The 19,349-nt window shown below is 40.0% G+C and overlaps 1 protein-coding gene across 1 annotated transcript in view; it reads left to right on the top strand.

Annotated features, from left to right (window-relative positions):
• LOC104297844 (sodium channel protein type 5 subunit alpha) overlaps positions 1–19,349 on the top strand; it is a 222,074-nt gene that overhangs the window by 44,906 nt on the left and 157,819 nt on the right. The window contains exons 3-7 of the mRNA XM_054171205.1: positions 294–612; positions 2,344–2,464; positions 7,729–7,816; positions 11,582–11,710; positions 16,492–16,583. Coding sequence (XP_054027180.1) covers positions 346–612; positions 2,344–2,464; positions 7,729–7,816; positions 11,582–11,710; positions 16,492–16,583 — 697 coding nt within the window. The 5' untranslated portion in view covers positions 294–345. The remainder of the gene's footprint in view (positions 1–293; positions 613–2,343; positions 2,465–7,728; positions 7,817–11,581; positions 11,711–16,491; positions 16,584–19,349) is intronic.

The following is a 19,349-nucleotide window of genomic DNA, read 5'->3' as shown; positions in this document are numbered from 1 at the left end:
CTTCTATGAATCTAAGTTACTCCTTCGTTTGGATTTAAGATCCCAAGTGAGTGAAAAGAATACTCCACATCTGTCTACAAAGTCTTTTTAGCTCTGACCACAAGTGGTTCCTAATTGGAATTACAGTCTCAGTCATTTTGGTTTTCCTTGATGTTCTTCTGACTACGTACAAATAGATGAAGGTTTCCTGGCAATAGATAGCCTATGAGTTATTTGGGTTATTTTTGTCATTCTGATGGCTTTGTCCTTCTTGCTTTGCTCCTGATGCTAACCTTTGCTCCTTTTTGTTTCAGCTGTTTCCACTACTAGGAGTAAAGACCAGTAAAGACAAAGCAGGATGAAAAGATGGCTGACTTCTTGTTACCACCGGGTACTAACAGCTTCCACCGGTTCACGCCTGAATCCTTGGCTGCTATTGAGAAACGGATTGCGGAGAAACTTGCAAGGAATGCAAAGCAGGAATACAGAGAGCAGCTGGGTGAAGAAGAGAAACCTCAGCCTCAGTTTGATTTGCAAGCTTGCAAGAAGCTGCCTGATATCTATGGGACTGTTTCTCCAGAGCTCATTGGGGAGCCATTGGAGGACATTGACCCTTTCTACAATGATCGTAAGGTGAGCGCCAGGCAGCCACAGTGCCTCTTTGCTTTTGCTAAAGCACTGAACACTGTCACTGTTTCAAGGGCTCTGGTTTTTATCTTTCTACAGCTAGTAAAAATAGTGGGCTTTTTCCTGGATTAAGGATCAGAGTTTCAGCATGAGCAGGGCTTCCCAGAAATGTCTAAAAGGAGAGCAGAGAGGGATAAAAAGCATAATTAAAACTTGGGTGTTTTCAGATAACTGTGAGTATGAATATATAGTGTCTGAAAAGAGCAGAGCAGTAGCTGAGTTAAATTAAGCCAGAGGCTTTTATCTACCCTATCTTGCCTCCTGCATGAGTCCCGACTCTTCACAGGTCTGTTTATCACTTAAGCCCCTTGATGTTAAGGGCTTCAGGGTGACTTGAGTCTTGTGCTGGCCCTCTGCTCAAGAGTAAGAGACACCTCACAACCATTCCCAGAGAGCAGCAATTCTTTTCCTGCTGAGGGATAGTTCCAACTCCATTTATGATGACCAAAATAACACTGAAGGGAGATGTGAGTAGCATGTGCAATGCTGTCACATTGCAAAAGGGTAAACTTTGTCCCAAAGCAAAGCATCACCTGATGAGGAATCACGTGTAGGCTGGACTAAAGCCACAACAATGCAAACAGCGTCTCTCAAAAGGCTGTTGACAGCAGAGCTGGGCTGGTGGCTTACTACAGTTTGGTTCCCCTTTTGAAAGATTTCACAAAATGGGTGGCAAAATAAGGCTTGGAAGCACAATGCATCTTTAGGCAGCTTCCAGTGCTTTCAGTTCCTGATGTTCCTGATTTTGGGCTATGCTATTTCCTGTAAACATTTAATTAATACAACAATGCTACTTCTATTAAAAGTATAGCAGAGGTGCAAGAACTACATAAGAAAAGTTAAATAGATAAAGACAAGTAGATTGCTTACCTGGAAAGGCCAGAATTAATTTACCTTTTAATTTGCCTGCTATCCCTGGGCACAAGCAGCAGGATATGGATTTGTAATTTTAGTGTTATGAAGGTCTTAGACTCAAGGTGGGTGAGTTGCTTAGAGTCTCTTTATTGGGTGTCCTGATTCTGTCTCTGAGTTCATATTAGTTCCTCTGTGTGTGATGGGGCATTTTCAGAGCTCTGTAAATTGGGCATCCAATTGCTCTTTGAATTGGCCAGCACCCAATTTACCTTTGCTTTGGATTAATATAACTCAGAATATCGCTTTCCTCTGCCCATATTCACCTAAGTACAATGACACTACCTTAATGCCAGGGTCAGATCCTGCTGTGGAGCTGTCTCATGCAGCTTTTTACTCGGTGATACTGAAAACATCAGCAGCGACTAAATGCTCGAGGTGGAGAACAGAGGAGTAACAACATAGTAAGGTTCCCAGAGCCTGGAAAGAAGAACATCATAAAAATCCCTCCATTATATTTTAGTCTCCCAGACAGTTTTTCCTTTTAAAGGTGGTTCTCTCTTCCCAGCCCTCAGGTGGAGGTGACAGAACAGGACCCGATAAGGAGCAAAGGAAGAAGATATTGTTGTGGTATTGCGACAGGGCAGGCAACGTCTCTGCTGGGGGGGTCTTGGACAAAACTTTTCAGCAAGGACAAGGAATGTGGGGGTCTTGGGAGGGAGTGGAGAAGAAGTATGGAAGTATTTCCCAGTGGGGATGTAGGCTGGGAGAAGCTGAGCATAAATGCAAACCCTGAATGTTCTCATTTTCTATTTTATTTTCCAGACATTTATAGTACTGAACAAAGGGAAGACAATCTTTCGATTTAGTGCCACTCCTGCCTTGTATATACTTAGTCCTTTCCACCCAGTCAGAAGAGCAGCAATTAAAATTTTGGTACATTCATATCCTTTCCATTGCTTTCCCTCCTTGTGTATGTTGTATGGGTTTTAAACACAGATGGATGGAAGTCTGAAACCATTTGATTTGATTAAGCTGCTGTAAATCTTCCCACTGAATTTGTTTGCACAAAGAGAAATGCACTTGGATTTCTGTTCTGTTTCTTTTTTCTTGTTATTGTTATGTGAGCTATGAAAATGACTTTGCTGGCATCCCAGAATGTGAACTGCACTGGAGAGTCTGTCATGATTACTCAGGATTAAAAGGTTATGAAGGGCCTTTTTATGTCTATTAAAGAGGCAGTGGAAGAAACTGAGTGTAGTGGTACCTTAGAAAGGAAGGGAAACGGGAGACTGAAGCACACCTGGGAAAAATCTACATTGATGGAGAACTTTGCTGCTGAGCACTTAGGCAACATGTCCCATGAGACTCTGTGGCACTGTATGCAGATGCAATTTAATTTTGAACTGCATCAAAACTGATTTTTTTTTCCTGCTTTTTTTCCATCTCCTGAAAGAGAACATGGAAAAATAATTTTATCTCTTTTAATTTGTTTATTGTAATGTGTTATCCCTCTAGGAATGGAAGCAGGATGACCTGCAGGACCTTCCAATGGAAGGGCAATATCTGATCTCCCCTAGCTCTAGTTCTGAAATCATGCTGCAGCAGTTGGGTTTGGCTTGGGTTTTTTTTTTTAGCATGGCCACAGAATCATTATATTCTGACATAGTACACATCTCTCAGGAAGACAAAACTGACCCAAATGCTCAGCTCTGTGTGAACATTACTAAAACAAAATCCTTTTCCTGAGTTGCCTGCTTTTTTTTTTTCCTACCGTGCACATGGGAGACCTGGTAGTGATAACTCAAAGGCTCCACATGCTCCTGTGATAATCATGGGATGTTTTGATGATGGAAATCCTTCATCTGCTGTGTTCATGTCCAACACAGAGAACTAGCATCTTAGAATCATTGGTTTATATTATCGAATTTCAGGGGGGAGAAAAAAAATAGGGGAAGAAGACAAATCCCCAGTGGTTGTCCAGGGAGAGAGGGGGGAAAAATAGACTACAGATATTCTAGCAAGAGAAAAAATAAGGGAAAGCTTCTACTTACAATAATTTTATGCAAAGATAAACATGTGATATCAGCCAAGGTATTATTATGGTTACTGAGAACACAGCATAGAATTTTGCAGAGACACTTGCTTGTGGAACAGATTATATGTACACTGCAGCACATGCTGCCACATATCTAGAGCCCAACAATGTTCATTAGGTACAGTAACATCAGCACAGCTGATAGATAAATAAATAAATATTCATTTTGCCCAGGTATGGCCTGGACAAAAATCTGAAAATTGAGAGTCTTAGAAAAAAAAAAATGTTTATGTAAATACTGCCTCCAGCTTTGGAGGCTTGGTCTGTCTTATGCTTACTTTCTTCTACACCAGCTGGTGAAGACAAGAGGTCACAGGTATGTGCATTATATAGGAGCTACATGCCCTTGGTAGCAGTCAAGCAAAATGTAAGTATGCAAGAAGTTGCATTACAGCTCCAAGGACAATGACCACAGAGGAGTGAATTTGAAGGACACATCAGGAACAGAAATAAGGTCAGACAAGGAGTGTAAAATTGCAGGAGTGGAAGGTTGCAATGCAAGTAGCATTTTAATTCCAAAAAAAGCCCCCAACTTATCACCTTGTGTTGATAGTGTCAGGAACTCCAACAGCTCAATCTTTGGCAAGCGCAGGCAGGAGGCAATAGCTCCAGTCCCCGCTAAACAGCGGTGAAGTTCCTGCATTAGGGACCAATTTGTTTTCTGTCAATAAAGACCTTTCACATCAAACTGAAACACAGAGGCCAATTGGCTGAGCAGGCAGTCAATATCCCAGGCAGAAAGGAGCCTGTATTGGCAAGTACTCGAGCAGATAATATCACAAACGTGAATCTGGGAACCAGATCTATTGTCTTGCGTGAGTGTAATCAAGCAATCTTTATTTTCCCCAGGGCAAAAGCCAAGCCCAAGCATTAACAAATGGTACCCTGTCACGTAAGTGGCTGAAGCCACTTCTTTAATAGACCTTATATTTCCATTTCCAGTCATTGACTGTACCATGAAGGCCAACAGGAGAACAGAGTAAAAGCGTAGGAGCTGTGGGGGTCACATTTCTTGGTTAAATAGCTTACACGGAATTCTTTGTCTTAGACTTCAAGCAGGATAGATCCTGCACATTTGCTGCTCATCCAGCCGAGCCTGATCAGTCCAGTCATTCAAAAACACACCTTCCAAGGCAAAAAACATCCACAGCTTCCTAGTAATGTGGATTACTTCAATTAACAAAATATCCCTAAACTTACTCTAAGTATTTCTCTTCAGAGTCTAGGAGGTCTCATAACCATGGCCCAGACAGCTGCTAGAGCACGACCCTGTCCCTGTCACAAGAGGACAGGGGAAGTGTAGTTCACCATTCCCTTGACTGAATAGTTTTTGCCTTCTGCATCATTATTAGATATTATTAACATATTTATTTACTATTACCACCTATTAATAAGCTTGAACCCCTGCTAACATCTCATTGATGCCTTATGCTTCAAAGACTCTTAGTTCTTGCTTGCCAAGGGCCATTCCTTGGTGCCCTTAGTTTCTCTAAGCAGATTGCTGTGCTGTATAAAATCCACAGCAATTACTACTCCAGTTTTTCTAGGTATTATAGATGTTGTCAGTTAGTCACTGATCCAGAATGAGGTTCTGGGCAAATTTACCTTCCTTAACGCTAGAATTATGGATTCTGGCACAGCTGTTTAAAAAAAAAAAAAAACAAAAGGAAAAAGAAAAATCTTAAAGAATTTCCAATCTTTCTTTGTATTTTATGCTTGCAACTTTTCTCCCATCCAATTCTGCACTTTTCCTCTGTAAGGGAAAATGAGACCTTGTGAAACACCAATTATGCGTAGTATTGATTTGGACTAACCTTTGCTTGCACATATTATATGTAATTTGGCAATGATCACTTAAAAAGCCTCTAGTATTCAGTCTGCTAATTAACAATTATCCATCATAATGAAGTCCAGAATAGAAATATGCCATGTTTGACTTGACATCTTTGTGCCAGAAGATCAAATTTATAACTTGCAGAATCATTTTGCACAAAGCCTATTCTATAACTTCCAATTGGAGAGAATAGCTTCAATTTATTGCAGGAAGGATCCTGATGAATGGCTTAGTAGATTTGATTTCTGGTCCATAACATAATCCTTCCCATACTACTGGATGTGTTCACCATGTCAACTGATGGATCAGTAGGCTATCAAAAATTGGAATGAAAAGAAGTTGTAAGATACGTAACAGCCAATGGTGCTGTTATGGTTTGTCTCAATTTCAGCTCCTTTACTTCGTTCTTTGAGTAGATAATCACCACTGACTTTTTCCTAATGCAAACAACAGCATTAGATTTCAGGTAGGAATGCTAATTTTCATTCTGTAGGACTTTCTGTTTTAGCAGAGATCTCTCACTGGTGCATAACAAGTGGAAATGTTTCGTCGGTTTATATTCTTTGTAGTTTTCAGCTTGGTTGTGAAACTCAGTTTGAATTCATGGTGCATTTGGTGCAAGCTGACCCCTTACATTTTCAGCCTGTATTCTCTGCTATGTTCTCTTTGGTGTTTGAGTAAGAAGGTGATGACATCTGAATGTAAGTAAGCAACCGGGAAAGCTGTTAGATTCAGTGTATACCACAAGGAATCAGGGATGCTTAAATCACAACCAGTCATCCTAAAATGGGTGATTATAGAGGAATTTCTATGCTTGGGATCAAATTGAAGTGTAGTGTTTGTTTAGCACATGCTGGAGATACCACTCTATTTTACTGCTGTTTTCACAGCCTTTCATGGCATTTCACTGTAGCTGAAAAAGTAATCCAGTGCTTTCTAGGCTCGCTGCAGCTTACAACCTGATTGTGTTAACCAAATGGACACAACTTACAGAAAGATATCTCAGGCTGACATGAGAAATGTGACTGCATCCCAGTCCTTCAGCAGGAGGTGTTGGCCCAGAATGGAAAATGTTTGTGAGATGAGCAGTCCCTTTGAGTTCAATTACTGCTTTCTGCCTTGGCCCTGGGGAACATGCAAGTTGGTTACTACCAATTTAACCTCCTAGTTGCTCCTGTGGCCTATCAGGAAATGCTCCACTTTGTATTCAGCAGAGATTTTGGCTCTGGGTAAGAACAATTTTCATGCAAATATTTGAGGATGTATGTTTGAAATTGTATTCTTTGATCACTGTTCTCAAACTAAAGAAGACAGAAAAAATTTGCATTTAGATGCTACTGTCCTGCCCTGGGAAGGGTCCCAGCCTATTGACTGAGTTATAGGCTGCTTTCCTTTGCCTTATCTTCTGTCTATTTAAATGCATTAGTTAAGCTTCTCCAATAGCATGGGACCTGTTTTTAATGAAGGAGGATCCCATCATGTTTTTTAACTTACTTTTCTTTTTCACAGAAAGTGGCATGTGGAAAGCAGTTCAGTGAACTTTGTTTTCAGTTTCAGGAATATGATTTAAGGTGCTGCTTTTTGTGTTTGTGGCCTCAGCTTAGCAGCTAAGTGCATGGATTATACACTTGGGAGGTTTGCTTCAGTCTCCAATTAGGGAAACTGGGGCTTCAGCTGAGGGAGTCAGCTTTGCAGACCAAGACTGACTATTGGCCAAACAGGTTTGCAGACCAAGCCCTAAAATGAGTGCTCTGAAACTCATATTAGCTTTGGTGAAACTTTATACTGAAAGCACGACTTAGCCCGTTAAGAGAGATTAGAAAAACCAGATTTATAACTTGCCCTACTGCCTGAGAAATGTTTCAGGATGCAAAATAAAATGAGAATTTGCAGACACAGGTTTTCCTGTGATACTTAAATGAGACTAATCCCTCTTTTCATACAAAGTTGTGCACCTATGCACATTGTTATCTGACCGACACAGCTGTAAATTTGGGGTATTGTATTTTCAGAAGGCTGCAGAGTCAGTACACTTGTTTACTGTACCAAATATGGATAAAAGATGGAGGCAAAGGAGAAAAAAAACAACCAAGCAAACAAGGAAGATTCCCTCATTTTTCTATACTTACATAATTATTTGTTTCCTTATCCACTTGCAGACAAATGTGTGTTAGTCTTTCGTATTCTGAGGGAGCCTGCCACATCTTCTGTGAAATGATAAAAAAAAATGATGAAGTCTTATATCACGCATTGTTTTCCTTAATTTGTTTCTTTACATTGTTCAGTATGTTTATCATGTGCACTATTTTAACTAATTGTGTCTTCATGGCACAATCAGAGACGCCGCCATGGAATAAATACGTTGAGTAAGTATCCTTGCTGGTTTGCAGCCTCCTTATCCTTCCTCTTCCATTTGTTCCATTCTTTTCATCTTGTTTGTTGTGGTCTCATTTCTTTTCAGTAACACTGACCATACTATCTGTCCTGACAAAACCTATTTGTAGGTGTCTGTTGCCTGTGAAATCTCCCTTAGTAGTAAACTAACAATTTTTAGCCTGCCAAGCTCATACTTACTGCTAAATGCATCTGCATCTAATGAAATGATGTTATTAGGAGAACTGGCCAGCCTTCCACAGCCCACATGCATGAGATTTGATGCTTAGACACATTAGGATTGGCTGCTGGAGTTCAAGTTGAATTATTTCAGAAAGTACTTCTTGAACATAGAATCATAGAATCAATAAGGCTGGAAAAGACCTCAAAGATCATCAAGTCCAACCTGCCACCCAACACCCCATGACCACTATCCTATGGCACCGAGCGCCACCCTGGAGGTGTTTAAGCCCAGGCTGGATGAGGCTCTGGCCAGCCTGATCTAGTGTGGGGTGTCCCTGCCCATGGCAGGGGGGTTGGAACTAGATGATCCTTGTGGGCCCTTCCAACCCTGACTGATAGTATGATACTGTGATGTTTAGTTCTGTCCTTAAACTGAAGCAAGAGTTTCTTTTTTGACTGAGCACATCACGGGAAGTGTTCCCCCTGTAATAGTTGGCAGGCATAATTTATTGAGCAAGCATAAAACCGTCCAGGAACACTTTAATGAGGGTTCCTGCCTTTTCACATGGTCAAACCCTCAGAAAAAAAAATAGCAAAGGTATCACTTGAAGGTTTTGGGGCTTTGGTTGTTTTTTTTGTTGTTGTTGTGTTTTGTTGTTTGTTTTTTTTCTTAATTAATTTTAAAAGAGGTTAAGAGGCTTCAGAAAGACCATTTCGTGTCTTTAAGTTGCTTTAAAATGTTCCTCTTAGAAATAGATACCAGATGCACAAGCTAATCAACCTACAGTGCATTAAACAATTACTTTGGCTCATTGAACCAATCAGAACACACTTTTTATTTTTGACTGACACATGATAAACACAGCCATCTGCTGCTCCAGAGCCTGGTGGTTGGTCTACTCAGGGCTGTGAGGAAAGACAGCGAAATGCCCTGATTTTAAGTTTCATAAAATCATGCAGGACATATCTTCTAGGCCATAAATTACTAATTATAGGCAGCACTGAACCAAATATTTCATCTGATCACAATAACATCCTAATCCCAGGATGTTTTATGTATTTCTGTATAGTGTAGTGCCCTGAAGTCTGTCTGTGACTTTTCTTCTCCCCTGATAATTGCCCTTTTCCTCTTTGAAAACTGTCATACAGTAACATAGCCATGATATATTCAGCTGAAATACAGATACCTCATGTGAGTCAGAATATGCCCAGTGGGTCTACAGCTAGGAATTCAAACATTCTGGAGGAAAATATCAAAGTGCTCCTTGTGTCTCCTGCAAGCAGGAGGTGTGGATGATGTTATCAGTGCATCATGTGTGGCACACAAGGAACATAGGGTGGAAATGAAACTGTACTCATGTAGCATGGATTAGATCCTTCCATATTTCCTCTTCTCTGGCCTCCCTTCATACCTCTCATCTTCTCCTCCTCAAATGCATAGAGTGAAATCAACTTTTGAGGAGCAAAATAACCCAGTGAACTGTAACTCAAATTGATTAACATTGGATTTGGAAAAGATACATTTAATCCATTTTCTTCTGCTCTTGCAGAGACTCACAGGGGATGCAGGAGTAACTTTGTGTAAATATTTGTCTCAGATCTTCCATTAAAACATTTTCCTTATCATTTTGGGGGGGGGTGGGGGAGGGGGAAATCAACTTCCCTCCACTAATATTTTTCCCCCCCCCTTTTTTTTAAAAAATCCTGACTTCTGTTGTTAAAAGAAGCTGTTCAGTTGCTGGAGGACTTTGCCCGATCCATTTAGAATTAGATGATGATTATACAATCAATTAAACCATCTGACATGCTGAATAAACACAAGTACTTTATCGTTTTAATGAGCTTATGTACCGTTAAGTATTTTTTTTTTTCAGTTCTTTGCATGTGTTTTCTGCATGTATTACTGAAGGCACATGCTTAAAGAGACTGTCACATGGGTGACCTATATTTGAAATGCCAGAGCAAAACTAAACAGGAGCCATGAAAAGTCAGATGCAAGATAATGCTTAGATGTATGGGCAAAGAGGAGATGTGAGAAACGTTTGATGCCCACTGTTGCACAAAACCCGTCCTGCTCAGCTCCATTTTGAGATGCAGCATACTGAGGTTTTGTAACGTGTAACTGGCCCTACTCAGTGTCATCTCATCTTCATGCAGCACTGGCATGCTATGGAATGGCAGTGGTGGATACTAAACGTTTTGGGATGCAGCATACTGAGGTTTTATAACGTGCAACTGGCTCTACTAAGTGACACGATGGCAGGAGGGCATGAGATTTGCCACTGTCTCTGTGGATGCCCAGTTGCAGATCAGCAGAACACAGCTAAAAGAAAACATAATGAAATGATTCCTTCTATTGCCACTTCTAATTGCTTGCACCTTTTTTTATAAACCAAACAGGAATTTCAGCATTTTTATATGTGATGCCACCTTTTTTGCTCCTGATATTTAGGGGCTGGACAGGAAACTCAAGCTGGTGTTTCCACTCAAAGCCTCTAACATCATGACTTCCCAGATTTGCTTATATGGGATTTGGGGGTTTTGTTTGGATTTTTTTTTGGTGTCATCTCATCTTCATGCAGCACTGGCATGCTATGGAGTGGCAGTGGAGGATACTAAACATTTGTTGGTTTTAGTAAGATATGGCCTGGTATGGCTGCATGTCTCAGATGGCAATATCAAAAAAGAGGTGGTGTATGCCCTGAAGTATGTCTCTGATGGTAGGCAGATAGAGCCCTGGGTGAATAAGGATCTGACTGTTGTAAATTGGATACATTACTGTCCTCCACAGAGAATCTGCTACATTTTATTACAAGTACCTTCTTTATTACACAAGGTAAGAGGTATATTCTATCCAAGATCTTTACAGGGTGTTGGTAATAAACAACTTATCTTGCTATGGGGAAAAAAGCCCAAAACACCCTTGTGTCTCTCTTATTGTCAAGCAGGGCAAAATTTCCTGTACAATATTGGAGTGGGAGCTGGTTTACACTTTTTCAGTGAGGGTATTCTGTTGTGTAATTCTGAGAGCTGGTATGAGTTACCAGGGATAGTAAAACACAAGGGAAGTTGCAAGACAGAATACCTTTTTCAGCTAATAAAACCAAGTGGTGACATTTTTTAACCTGCTGTCCTTCAAAATGTCCTGGGCAGGAAGAGATGAGAGGTGTGAACGGAACAACCACTCTCCTTCAGACCAGAGAAACAACAAGAGGTGTGGTATAATCCCATCCTCTTTCACTGGCAGTTGCAGGCAGAGCTTCAAAAGTCTCATAGCACAGCTCAGCAGTGTGGTATTCATGCTTGACTTACTGAGGGAGGATTTATTAGGGCACACCCTGTGATGAAAATTATCTTCATGCTGTTGCTGTCATGAGTGCTTTTCCCATTTCTTAAGTGTTCCTTGGTCCACACATGAAACCATTCATACACAGCTCAGTGCTGCAGCCCTAACTCACACGAGAAACCCCAATGAGATTGGTAGGAGTGTCTCATGTTAGCAGGGCTGGGTTGTGTGCCTCTGCTGTCTACTGCTTGCTAATACTCTTGCTTATCTTGGCCACTTTACTCCCCAGGTACACTTTCACTGGCATTTACACTTTTGAGTCATTGATAAAAATACTGGCGAGAGGATTTTGCATGACAGAGTTCACGTTCCTTCGGGATCCATGGAACTGGCTGGATTTCAGTGTTATTGTTATGGCGTAAGTAGAACTCCTTTGTGCTTTTCAAAAACAGTGATATCACAGAATTCTGATATGCAATAGGAGTTAAAAAATAAGATCTGCCTCTTTTTTTTTTGTTGTTGTTTTTCTTTTCCCACTCAAATTGTACTGAAAATGAGAAAATACTGAAGTGTATTAGGAGGAAGGTTTTTTTCCCCCCTGAGTGTTTTCAGAAGTCAGAGGAATTCTAGATCCCATTCTCTCAATTCACTAGACTATTTTGGAGCTCCACAGAGAGACCTATTTGTGAAATATCTACAGTAATACTTGTCTCCTAATGTAGTTTTGGGAAGCTTCAGACCCCTGAATACGAAGTGTTAGAAATGGGACTGAATACCTGCGTATTTAAATCCCTACTTTTAATCTCTCACTAGCAAAGCTGTTTTCACATTCTCCAAAACCCTCTTCACCCTGCAAGTAATTATTGTTTTACTACAATAGAGAATTACCTCAAAGGCCTCTGAAACTTGGTATATCACCTTGGGAATAGAAATTTAGCCCCCAATATGATGTTCCCCTTCAGCTGTATACTTCTGCTTAGATTATTAAGAGTGCTTTGAAGGATCTGATAGATTTGTGGCAACTGAAAATATATGGAAATAGAGGAGCAGCCAGCCAGTGCTTGCAGCAGACACAGGGGCAGCTGAGCTACAAATCCAGATTTTCTTCATAGCCAGAGAGAAAAACAAGTGGAAAGCACATGTTCACATCTTGAAGTGGAAGCTAGTACAGATGCCCATTTCCTCTTTGTAGAAGGATTTCTTCTGATCACCCTGTATTTTCTGCCTAATGGTGACTATTTTCTCTTCTGGTTTTAGTTTAGTACTTGCTGCCATCTTTAAACCTTACAGCTCACAGTGTGAAGGGAGGTGCAAGCCTGTTAGCACTGACATTTGAGCCAAACTCCTGGGCCTGTGATATTTGAATGGAACTAAAACTGGGGAGAAATACTCAAACAAATGTAGTTCAAACTCCAGTGAGGGCCACTGAAGTTCATAGCTCAACTCTGGTAGGATGAAGAGATCAGGACCAATATTCAAGGAGCATTTTAACAATGCTCTTAGTCCTGTGAGGAGCACAGAATTGGCTTCAACGTGCCTTATGGATCCCTTTCACCTTAAGATATTCTATGATTCTATGATCCTTAGCAATATTTAGAAGAACAGCATGAAGATGTGTAATACCTATGTGGACTTCATTGGGCAGACTCCCATTTATTTTAGTAGGCTTTGGATCAAAGCCAGCCCTAGGCCAGAGCCTGGTATCTGTTACTGCATTCCTATGGATTTGGCTGAACTGACATCTGGCCATCGTGATAAGCTTTTTAAAAATGCAATGCAGATGGGGAGGAGTTTTTGGAGGTCATCACACATTAGGTATTTCTCTCAGCTAAAGTCTTTCTCAAGCAGCGCTAAGTGCAATTGTTCTGCAACATTTAGAGGTAGGATGGAACGAAGCAAAGCATCACCAGCCTGTTCTCCTGTCCATCAGATGGGTGATAAAAGCAGGTTGCAACAGCTCATCTCTTTGTAAGTTAAAATATGAGTTTGCTGAATCCAGCACAGCATGGAGAGTTTCTGTGGGTTCCTTCTATTCTACAAGGAAGGAGGTTTTGACAGTGAGGCAGAAAGTAGCAGGGGAAGGAGGAGACACAGCTTGCAGCCTTGGTAATGCATCTCCTCCACCTCATCTTCTCATGGCAGGTGGACGTTGGGGCATGACTTCCCATTCTGCAAAACTCTCCTGAGAACATCTCATTTACTGTTGCTGAATTTCAGGTCTGAACAGTCAGTGTAGGACAAGGTCTAGAACTCCCCTCAGTTCTGTCCACATCATCTCTGCGTGTCTGGGGCTTTGAGAGCTGGAAAGATGCGCAGGTTTGCACAGACCTTGAGGTGGACAGCTCTCTAGAGATTAATTCACTCCTTGATGGCAGGAGCTAGGATTTGGTGCCTGAGGGTTCTTTTTTTCCTTTTCTAATTCTAGACTTGAATGACCCCTCAGAGGTCCAGCCCAAGGAGTCATGAAAACTTCATTGAGGCTTATTTAACGAGAGGCTTCTTGTCTGTGCTTTCTTTCTCACTGCATTTCCATTTTCTTTCCAAATGTTCTTCCATCTCTTAACAGATCCCTAAAAAGACAGACCTGCAAAACCCCAAGCTTCACAACATCAAATTATATCAATAGCTGTGCTCTTCAGAACTGACATCTGTTCCTATTGCTTCTTATTTTAAGGCATATTATGCCAACAGTTTTGGAATAGAATAAAAATTGAAGTTCTGGAGTAGAAAATAAATGGAAAAGTGTTTCCCTGAGCCCATAGGCAGCAGTGAGGGAGTTAAAAGTGACTGCAATGTGATCTTCATATTTGCAATGAAACCTTCCCAAGTATGCAAGCAGCGGACAGTACAGAGCATTGGATAATGGACTCTGTTCTGATAAGATACGGCCTTCATATAAATCCAATTTGCAAGTAATTTAAAGTAAGATTGATCACACAGGTCTTAACATTGCTTTTAGCTAGTGTGATGCTAGAGGTATTTCTGTGTCTGGAACCAAAGATGGCATGATTTTCAGATTGGGAGACCCTGATGAAAGGCCATGAGATTGAGGTGAACTAAGGATTCTGAGCTAACAGAAAATCTGATTTCTTACACTGGTGGGTGTTACAGTGGAAAGCCTGTCACTTGCTTTAGAGTTATTGCAAATTAACTTCTTACCTCCTCTTTTGGGCAGAGATGTCATAGACAGGGTCACAGAGACTAGTTTTAAATAGCTAACTAGAACATAAGAAGTACCACAGTTCTCCAGGGATTTTCTCCCACCCTGTGCTAGCAGATATGGCCATGGCTTGTGACCCTCTGTAGGGCCATGGATGGATTCAGGGTATGTTATGAAACTGCCACTGTTTAAATCACTCTTTCTCAGACAAGAGAGTACTTTTCAGGACAGGCAAGGCAGAGGCAGCTGTGACTCTGGGTCGAAAAGTGCCCTGTCAAAGCATAAAGCCAATATGCAATTCTCTGGCTAAGAGGAAAATTCAGATGGGATTTCCACTTGCTTCTCACTCCTCAATGTGAAGGAACTGGTTTGGTGCAATTTCATCAAAGAAATGGCCAGAATAAACCTTAATTAAGTATTGTGAACAAGAAGCAGTAGTATTTGTTTCATATCCATGTTCACTTATTTTTAATGTGTGTTTGCAAATCTCTGGTCAGCAAAACCATATGCCCATGTATTGCTTCTCCCCAAATTATTTTTTTTTGTCTGCTTATGCATGCTGCAGAAGAATTTGGGAGAGAAGCACTGGGTAAACCTGGGGAGGAAACAGGTAAATCTTTGCCCAGACTCCTCTATGAGATTATGAACAGGAGAAGCAATATTGCTCTTCCAAGCTATAATCAGGATTAGTAGAGATGGAGAGGATGTTTTGTCCTCCCCAGAGGCCTTTGCACAAAGCCCACTTAAGCAGGCTTTGTAAAATAAGCAGGTGAGTTTATCCTTAATGTGTAAGAACAAATACCTCAAAGAAATGGGACATATCAATGAAATTTAATACAAATGTAACAGGGAAGTTAAAGGGTCCAAGAGTTCTTTTTTTTTGTTGTTGTTTTGTTTCATTGTTTTTTGGGGTGTTTTTTTTCAGAAGATGCAGTGGTGGCTCTGCTTTTACTGTATACTGACTTGGAGGAAACAATTTTGTATCATACTGATAAAACCAAACTCATTCCCTGACTGATCCTCCCAGGGGGGGCATTTAGGTCAAATGTGGCATGGGTCTCCATGAAAACCAAGATAGGCATGGCAGTGAGGAGCTGCGATGGGTATTTTAATCAGACATCGTTTTTAGTAGGCTTGCAATTATATTAATTCAAAGCCCAACTTCCTGCAGTCAAAGGGAGTGATGTTGTTGTTGTTGTTGTAGAAAACAAAATACAATTTTAAGCATCTCTTGAAACCAACCTCTGCTTTACCACAGAGCAGAGCATCTCAGAGTAAATAACCCAGCAGAAACATTTGCACTGATATTTTCTGATGTTGCCCTATATGTAGTTTGCAGAAGCTATTATGTGAAAATTACTTGGATAGCTGAAGCTTTTATTTGTTATTTTTTTTAAGAGCAGGAAAATAACTTTTAATTTTCCCTATAATGTAAAGAATTTTCTTGTTCAACTGAATGATGGTAAAATCTTTAAAGTATTTGTAGCTGAAAAGCATGATAATGAAAGTTCATCCAGTAGTTTTAAAGAATTGATGCCTATTAGTTAAGTTTAATAGTTCAAGAAGCATTTGAAATAATGTGTACTGCAAAAAAAAGAAAGAAAAAAAACCACAAACCACAATCAACAAACCAAAAACACAAAACAGAAGGGACAAATGGCATCAGACAACAGCCTGAGAAGTGAATGCAGCTCTCACTCGGCTGCATTTGCTCCCACTATGTATGAATGCATTCTTCATTCAGACTAGTCTCATACTCTATTGTATAATTCCAAATAACTGTGACTTAATTCTACAGGTATGTAGGAGAATTTGTGAATGTAGGCAGTGTTTCACCTCTTCGGACTTTCAGGGTTTTGAGAGCTTTAAAAACTATTTCAGTAATCCCAGGTAAGAAGCCCTGATCCTTACGTTTTGGCTCTCAGCTACAAGTGATTCTTTCTCTGTCTCTCTTTGTCCCTTTGATTGTTGTGTTGTTTGTTTGTTTGTTTTTTGCTGGTGTTTTGTCATTGTCTGTGTGTGACTTTCCCTTGTTACAGATACATAACTGAATTTGTGGACCTGGGCAATGTCTCAGCCTTACGAACGTTCAGAGTACTGCGGGCGCTGAAAACAATCTCAGTCATTTCAGGTGAAAATCAGGTTAAACACTTGGGCTGCAGTTAAAGCCTACATGCCATTTCCAGTAGCAAACACCATAATTACAAAGTGACTTAACCATTGATACTGGTCAGGAAATGGAGGAATGTAGGGAATGTGACCTGTCAATAGAATACATTTTCCATATGTTTTTTCCAATACCGTTCTTGTGGGCAGGAGGAATTAAAGTGCCTCCAAAATTACAGACCTCTAAAAGGCAAGTGCTGATGTAAGAATGGTGGTACACAGTGGCTTGTGAATCACATACATGCAGTACTCGTTCATGAACCATGTGAAAATGGCAATGAAACTCTTTCAAAGTCTTCAGATATTGATTTTTTTTTTTTTTAAATGGAAGGTGGATGACCTTAAAATGCATATTTGTGTTTATGAGCACATTGATAGAGGAATCTAAATCTGTGCTATCAGCTGAGGTTTCATGACTGCAGGCACAGAGAGCCTGCTTTGTCGTCGTGTTTATCCATTCATATGTGATAGAGATTCTGGACCCTGAAGAGATCAGAAAATATTTCAGCATTGATTTTGGCAGGTTCTGCATTTTTTTTCAACCCACTTTTCCCTCACATTTTCTTGGGTATGATTTTTCCTCACCCATTAAAAAAACCCCAAATTTAAAAAAACATCAGTGTTTTACTACACATCAGGTAGAGAAAGAATCTCTTCATTACTTTTTTTTCCCGTAGTTTTTAATCTAATCTATTACTATTTCCTAAAATAATAAGTAATATTTACTGTTAAGTAAGAGATGAGTCCACTGAGGACCACCCTTGTGACAAGACTTTCTTGCCAATCATTATCTATGGACAGGTCTCATTCAGCCTCAGTGTTTAACATCTCAACCTGCATGACAAGGTAGAGAAGATAGCAAAAGCCATGCATGGTAGATCCTATTGGTGATAATCCCCATCAGATGTTGGCAATTGCACGTCAAAACCATTCAAAAACATGGAGAGAATGCCTCAGATTCATACATACAGCTCTTTAAGGTTAGAAAGGCAATTCCACTTGATACATGGTGCCCATGTTTACTATAATATAAATCTAAATAAAGTATGTGGTGTAAACTTACAGGGATGAGTATTACAACTAATCACCAGCCCTTGCATGAAGGTAGAAATGGGAATTCTGGAAATGAGGTGTGGGCCCAAGGCTTGCTCCCTTATTCCAACATTCAATGAATGAAAATCAGTGACATTCCTGAAAGAGCAAGGTGCTTTTCATTGAAAAGAACCTTGTCTATATGTAGCTTTTAAAGAATATTTTAAGATAGCATGCCTTGAAATCAGTTCCTGTCTTTTAAGTTTAAAAAGAACAATCTATTAGCAGAGAGGTTTTTTTAAGTTTTCTCTTAACTGGATTTCTATTGAGAGAGGATTGATTTATTTATTTTTCCTTGGGAAACAGAAGGTTGAGCACAGTGTTAAAGATCATGCGAGACAGTAGTGGCTAATCAGAAAGAAACCTGGAGTTTCCTGGCTTCCTTTGCTAGCAATTTGAAGACTAACTTGGAGGGACAGCCATCTCCAGGGGACACTTTTCATTTTGCATCTTGTCTCTAGATTGAGCCTCTTCAGAGCACAGCCTGTCAATTTTGCTGAGTTATATATACAGCAATTTTCTGCTGTCTTATATCAGACTTGGAAGTGAAGCTTGCTTTACATCAAATGATAAATTTTTGGCTGTTTTTTTTTTTTTAGTGGGGAAAAAAAAAAAAGGAATATTGAGGTTCAGAAAAACTTCATTTAGAAATACAGCAAAGCCCTTCAGTGATACTAAACAGAGTTGTTCCATTTGGTGATTAATAGGAGAAGAAAAAAAAGGAAGATGAGAAGTATTATTTATTGTAGTAATATGTAATTACTCACATTCTCTTTTTATTTCTTTCTGGTTTACGATTTGGTTAGTTTTTTGATGACTCCATTTTTTTTTGCTACTAGCAGCTAAATGATTCTGCTGGCAGATAACTGCAGAAAGACAGAATGCTAGAATAGGTTTTTATAGTCAAGATTACCTGTGCCCTGAGTATATTTAAATTACAGATGGGGAGAGCAACAAATTGCCATGGACACCTATCTGCCTGTAACACAGAGCTGAGGTTTAATTTTAGTGTTAGCAGATAATTTCAGAGGAGTTGGTTCATTTTTCAGTTAGACACATATACTTTAAAAGAAATATTGAGCATGATACTATGGTTTATTTGGAGATCAGTCTGAGCTTTTAATGACAGCACCAGCTTATGCTGAGATGAAATGTTTTTCCACAACAGGCTTAGAAATGAAACAATGATGAACACTACTGTCTTCCGTGAGATTTTTGGAGAAGGCTGTTATTTTTGCTTCCTCTTTTACATCTTAGGTGAAAAATGCTGAGATGTTTTCTCCTTTGCAAGTATCTAAGCTTTTCCTCAATAAAATTGATCATGCTTTTCAATCAGGTAGTTATATTTGCAGAAACATACTTGAACTCGGCATGCTCAGTGAAATTGCTTACCAAAAGTAATGGGCCAAGTACTTCATAGTGTAAGGCTCTTGTCCAGCAAAGCACTTAGTGTCTGGTTTTCAAAGGCATTCTGCTTCACTTGAAATCAATGAATTTCAATATTGACTCCAGAGGGAGTCAGTGAAGCTAACAATTAGTGCTTTTAAACATCTCACCTACCTTTAATGCCTAGCTCTAAGTGCGCAAACAGGCACAGGGACATTCCCAGGACATGGACTCACAGGGCTCAAAGAGATCT

This window comes from Dryobates pubescens, chromosome 21 (assembly GCF_014839835.1).
Source record: "Dryobates pubescens isolate bDryPub1 chromosome 21, bDryPub1.pri, whole genome shotgun sequence".
Classification (NCBI taxonomy): Eukaryota; Metazoa; Chordata; class Aves; order Piciformes; family Picidae; genus Dryobates; species Dryobates pubescens.
Note: the sequence above shows the minus strand (reverse complement) of the source record. Positions and strands in the feature narration are given on the sequence as shown.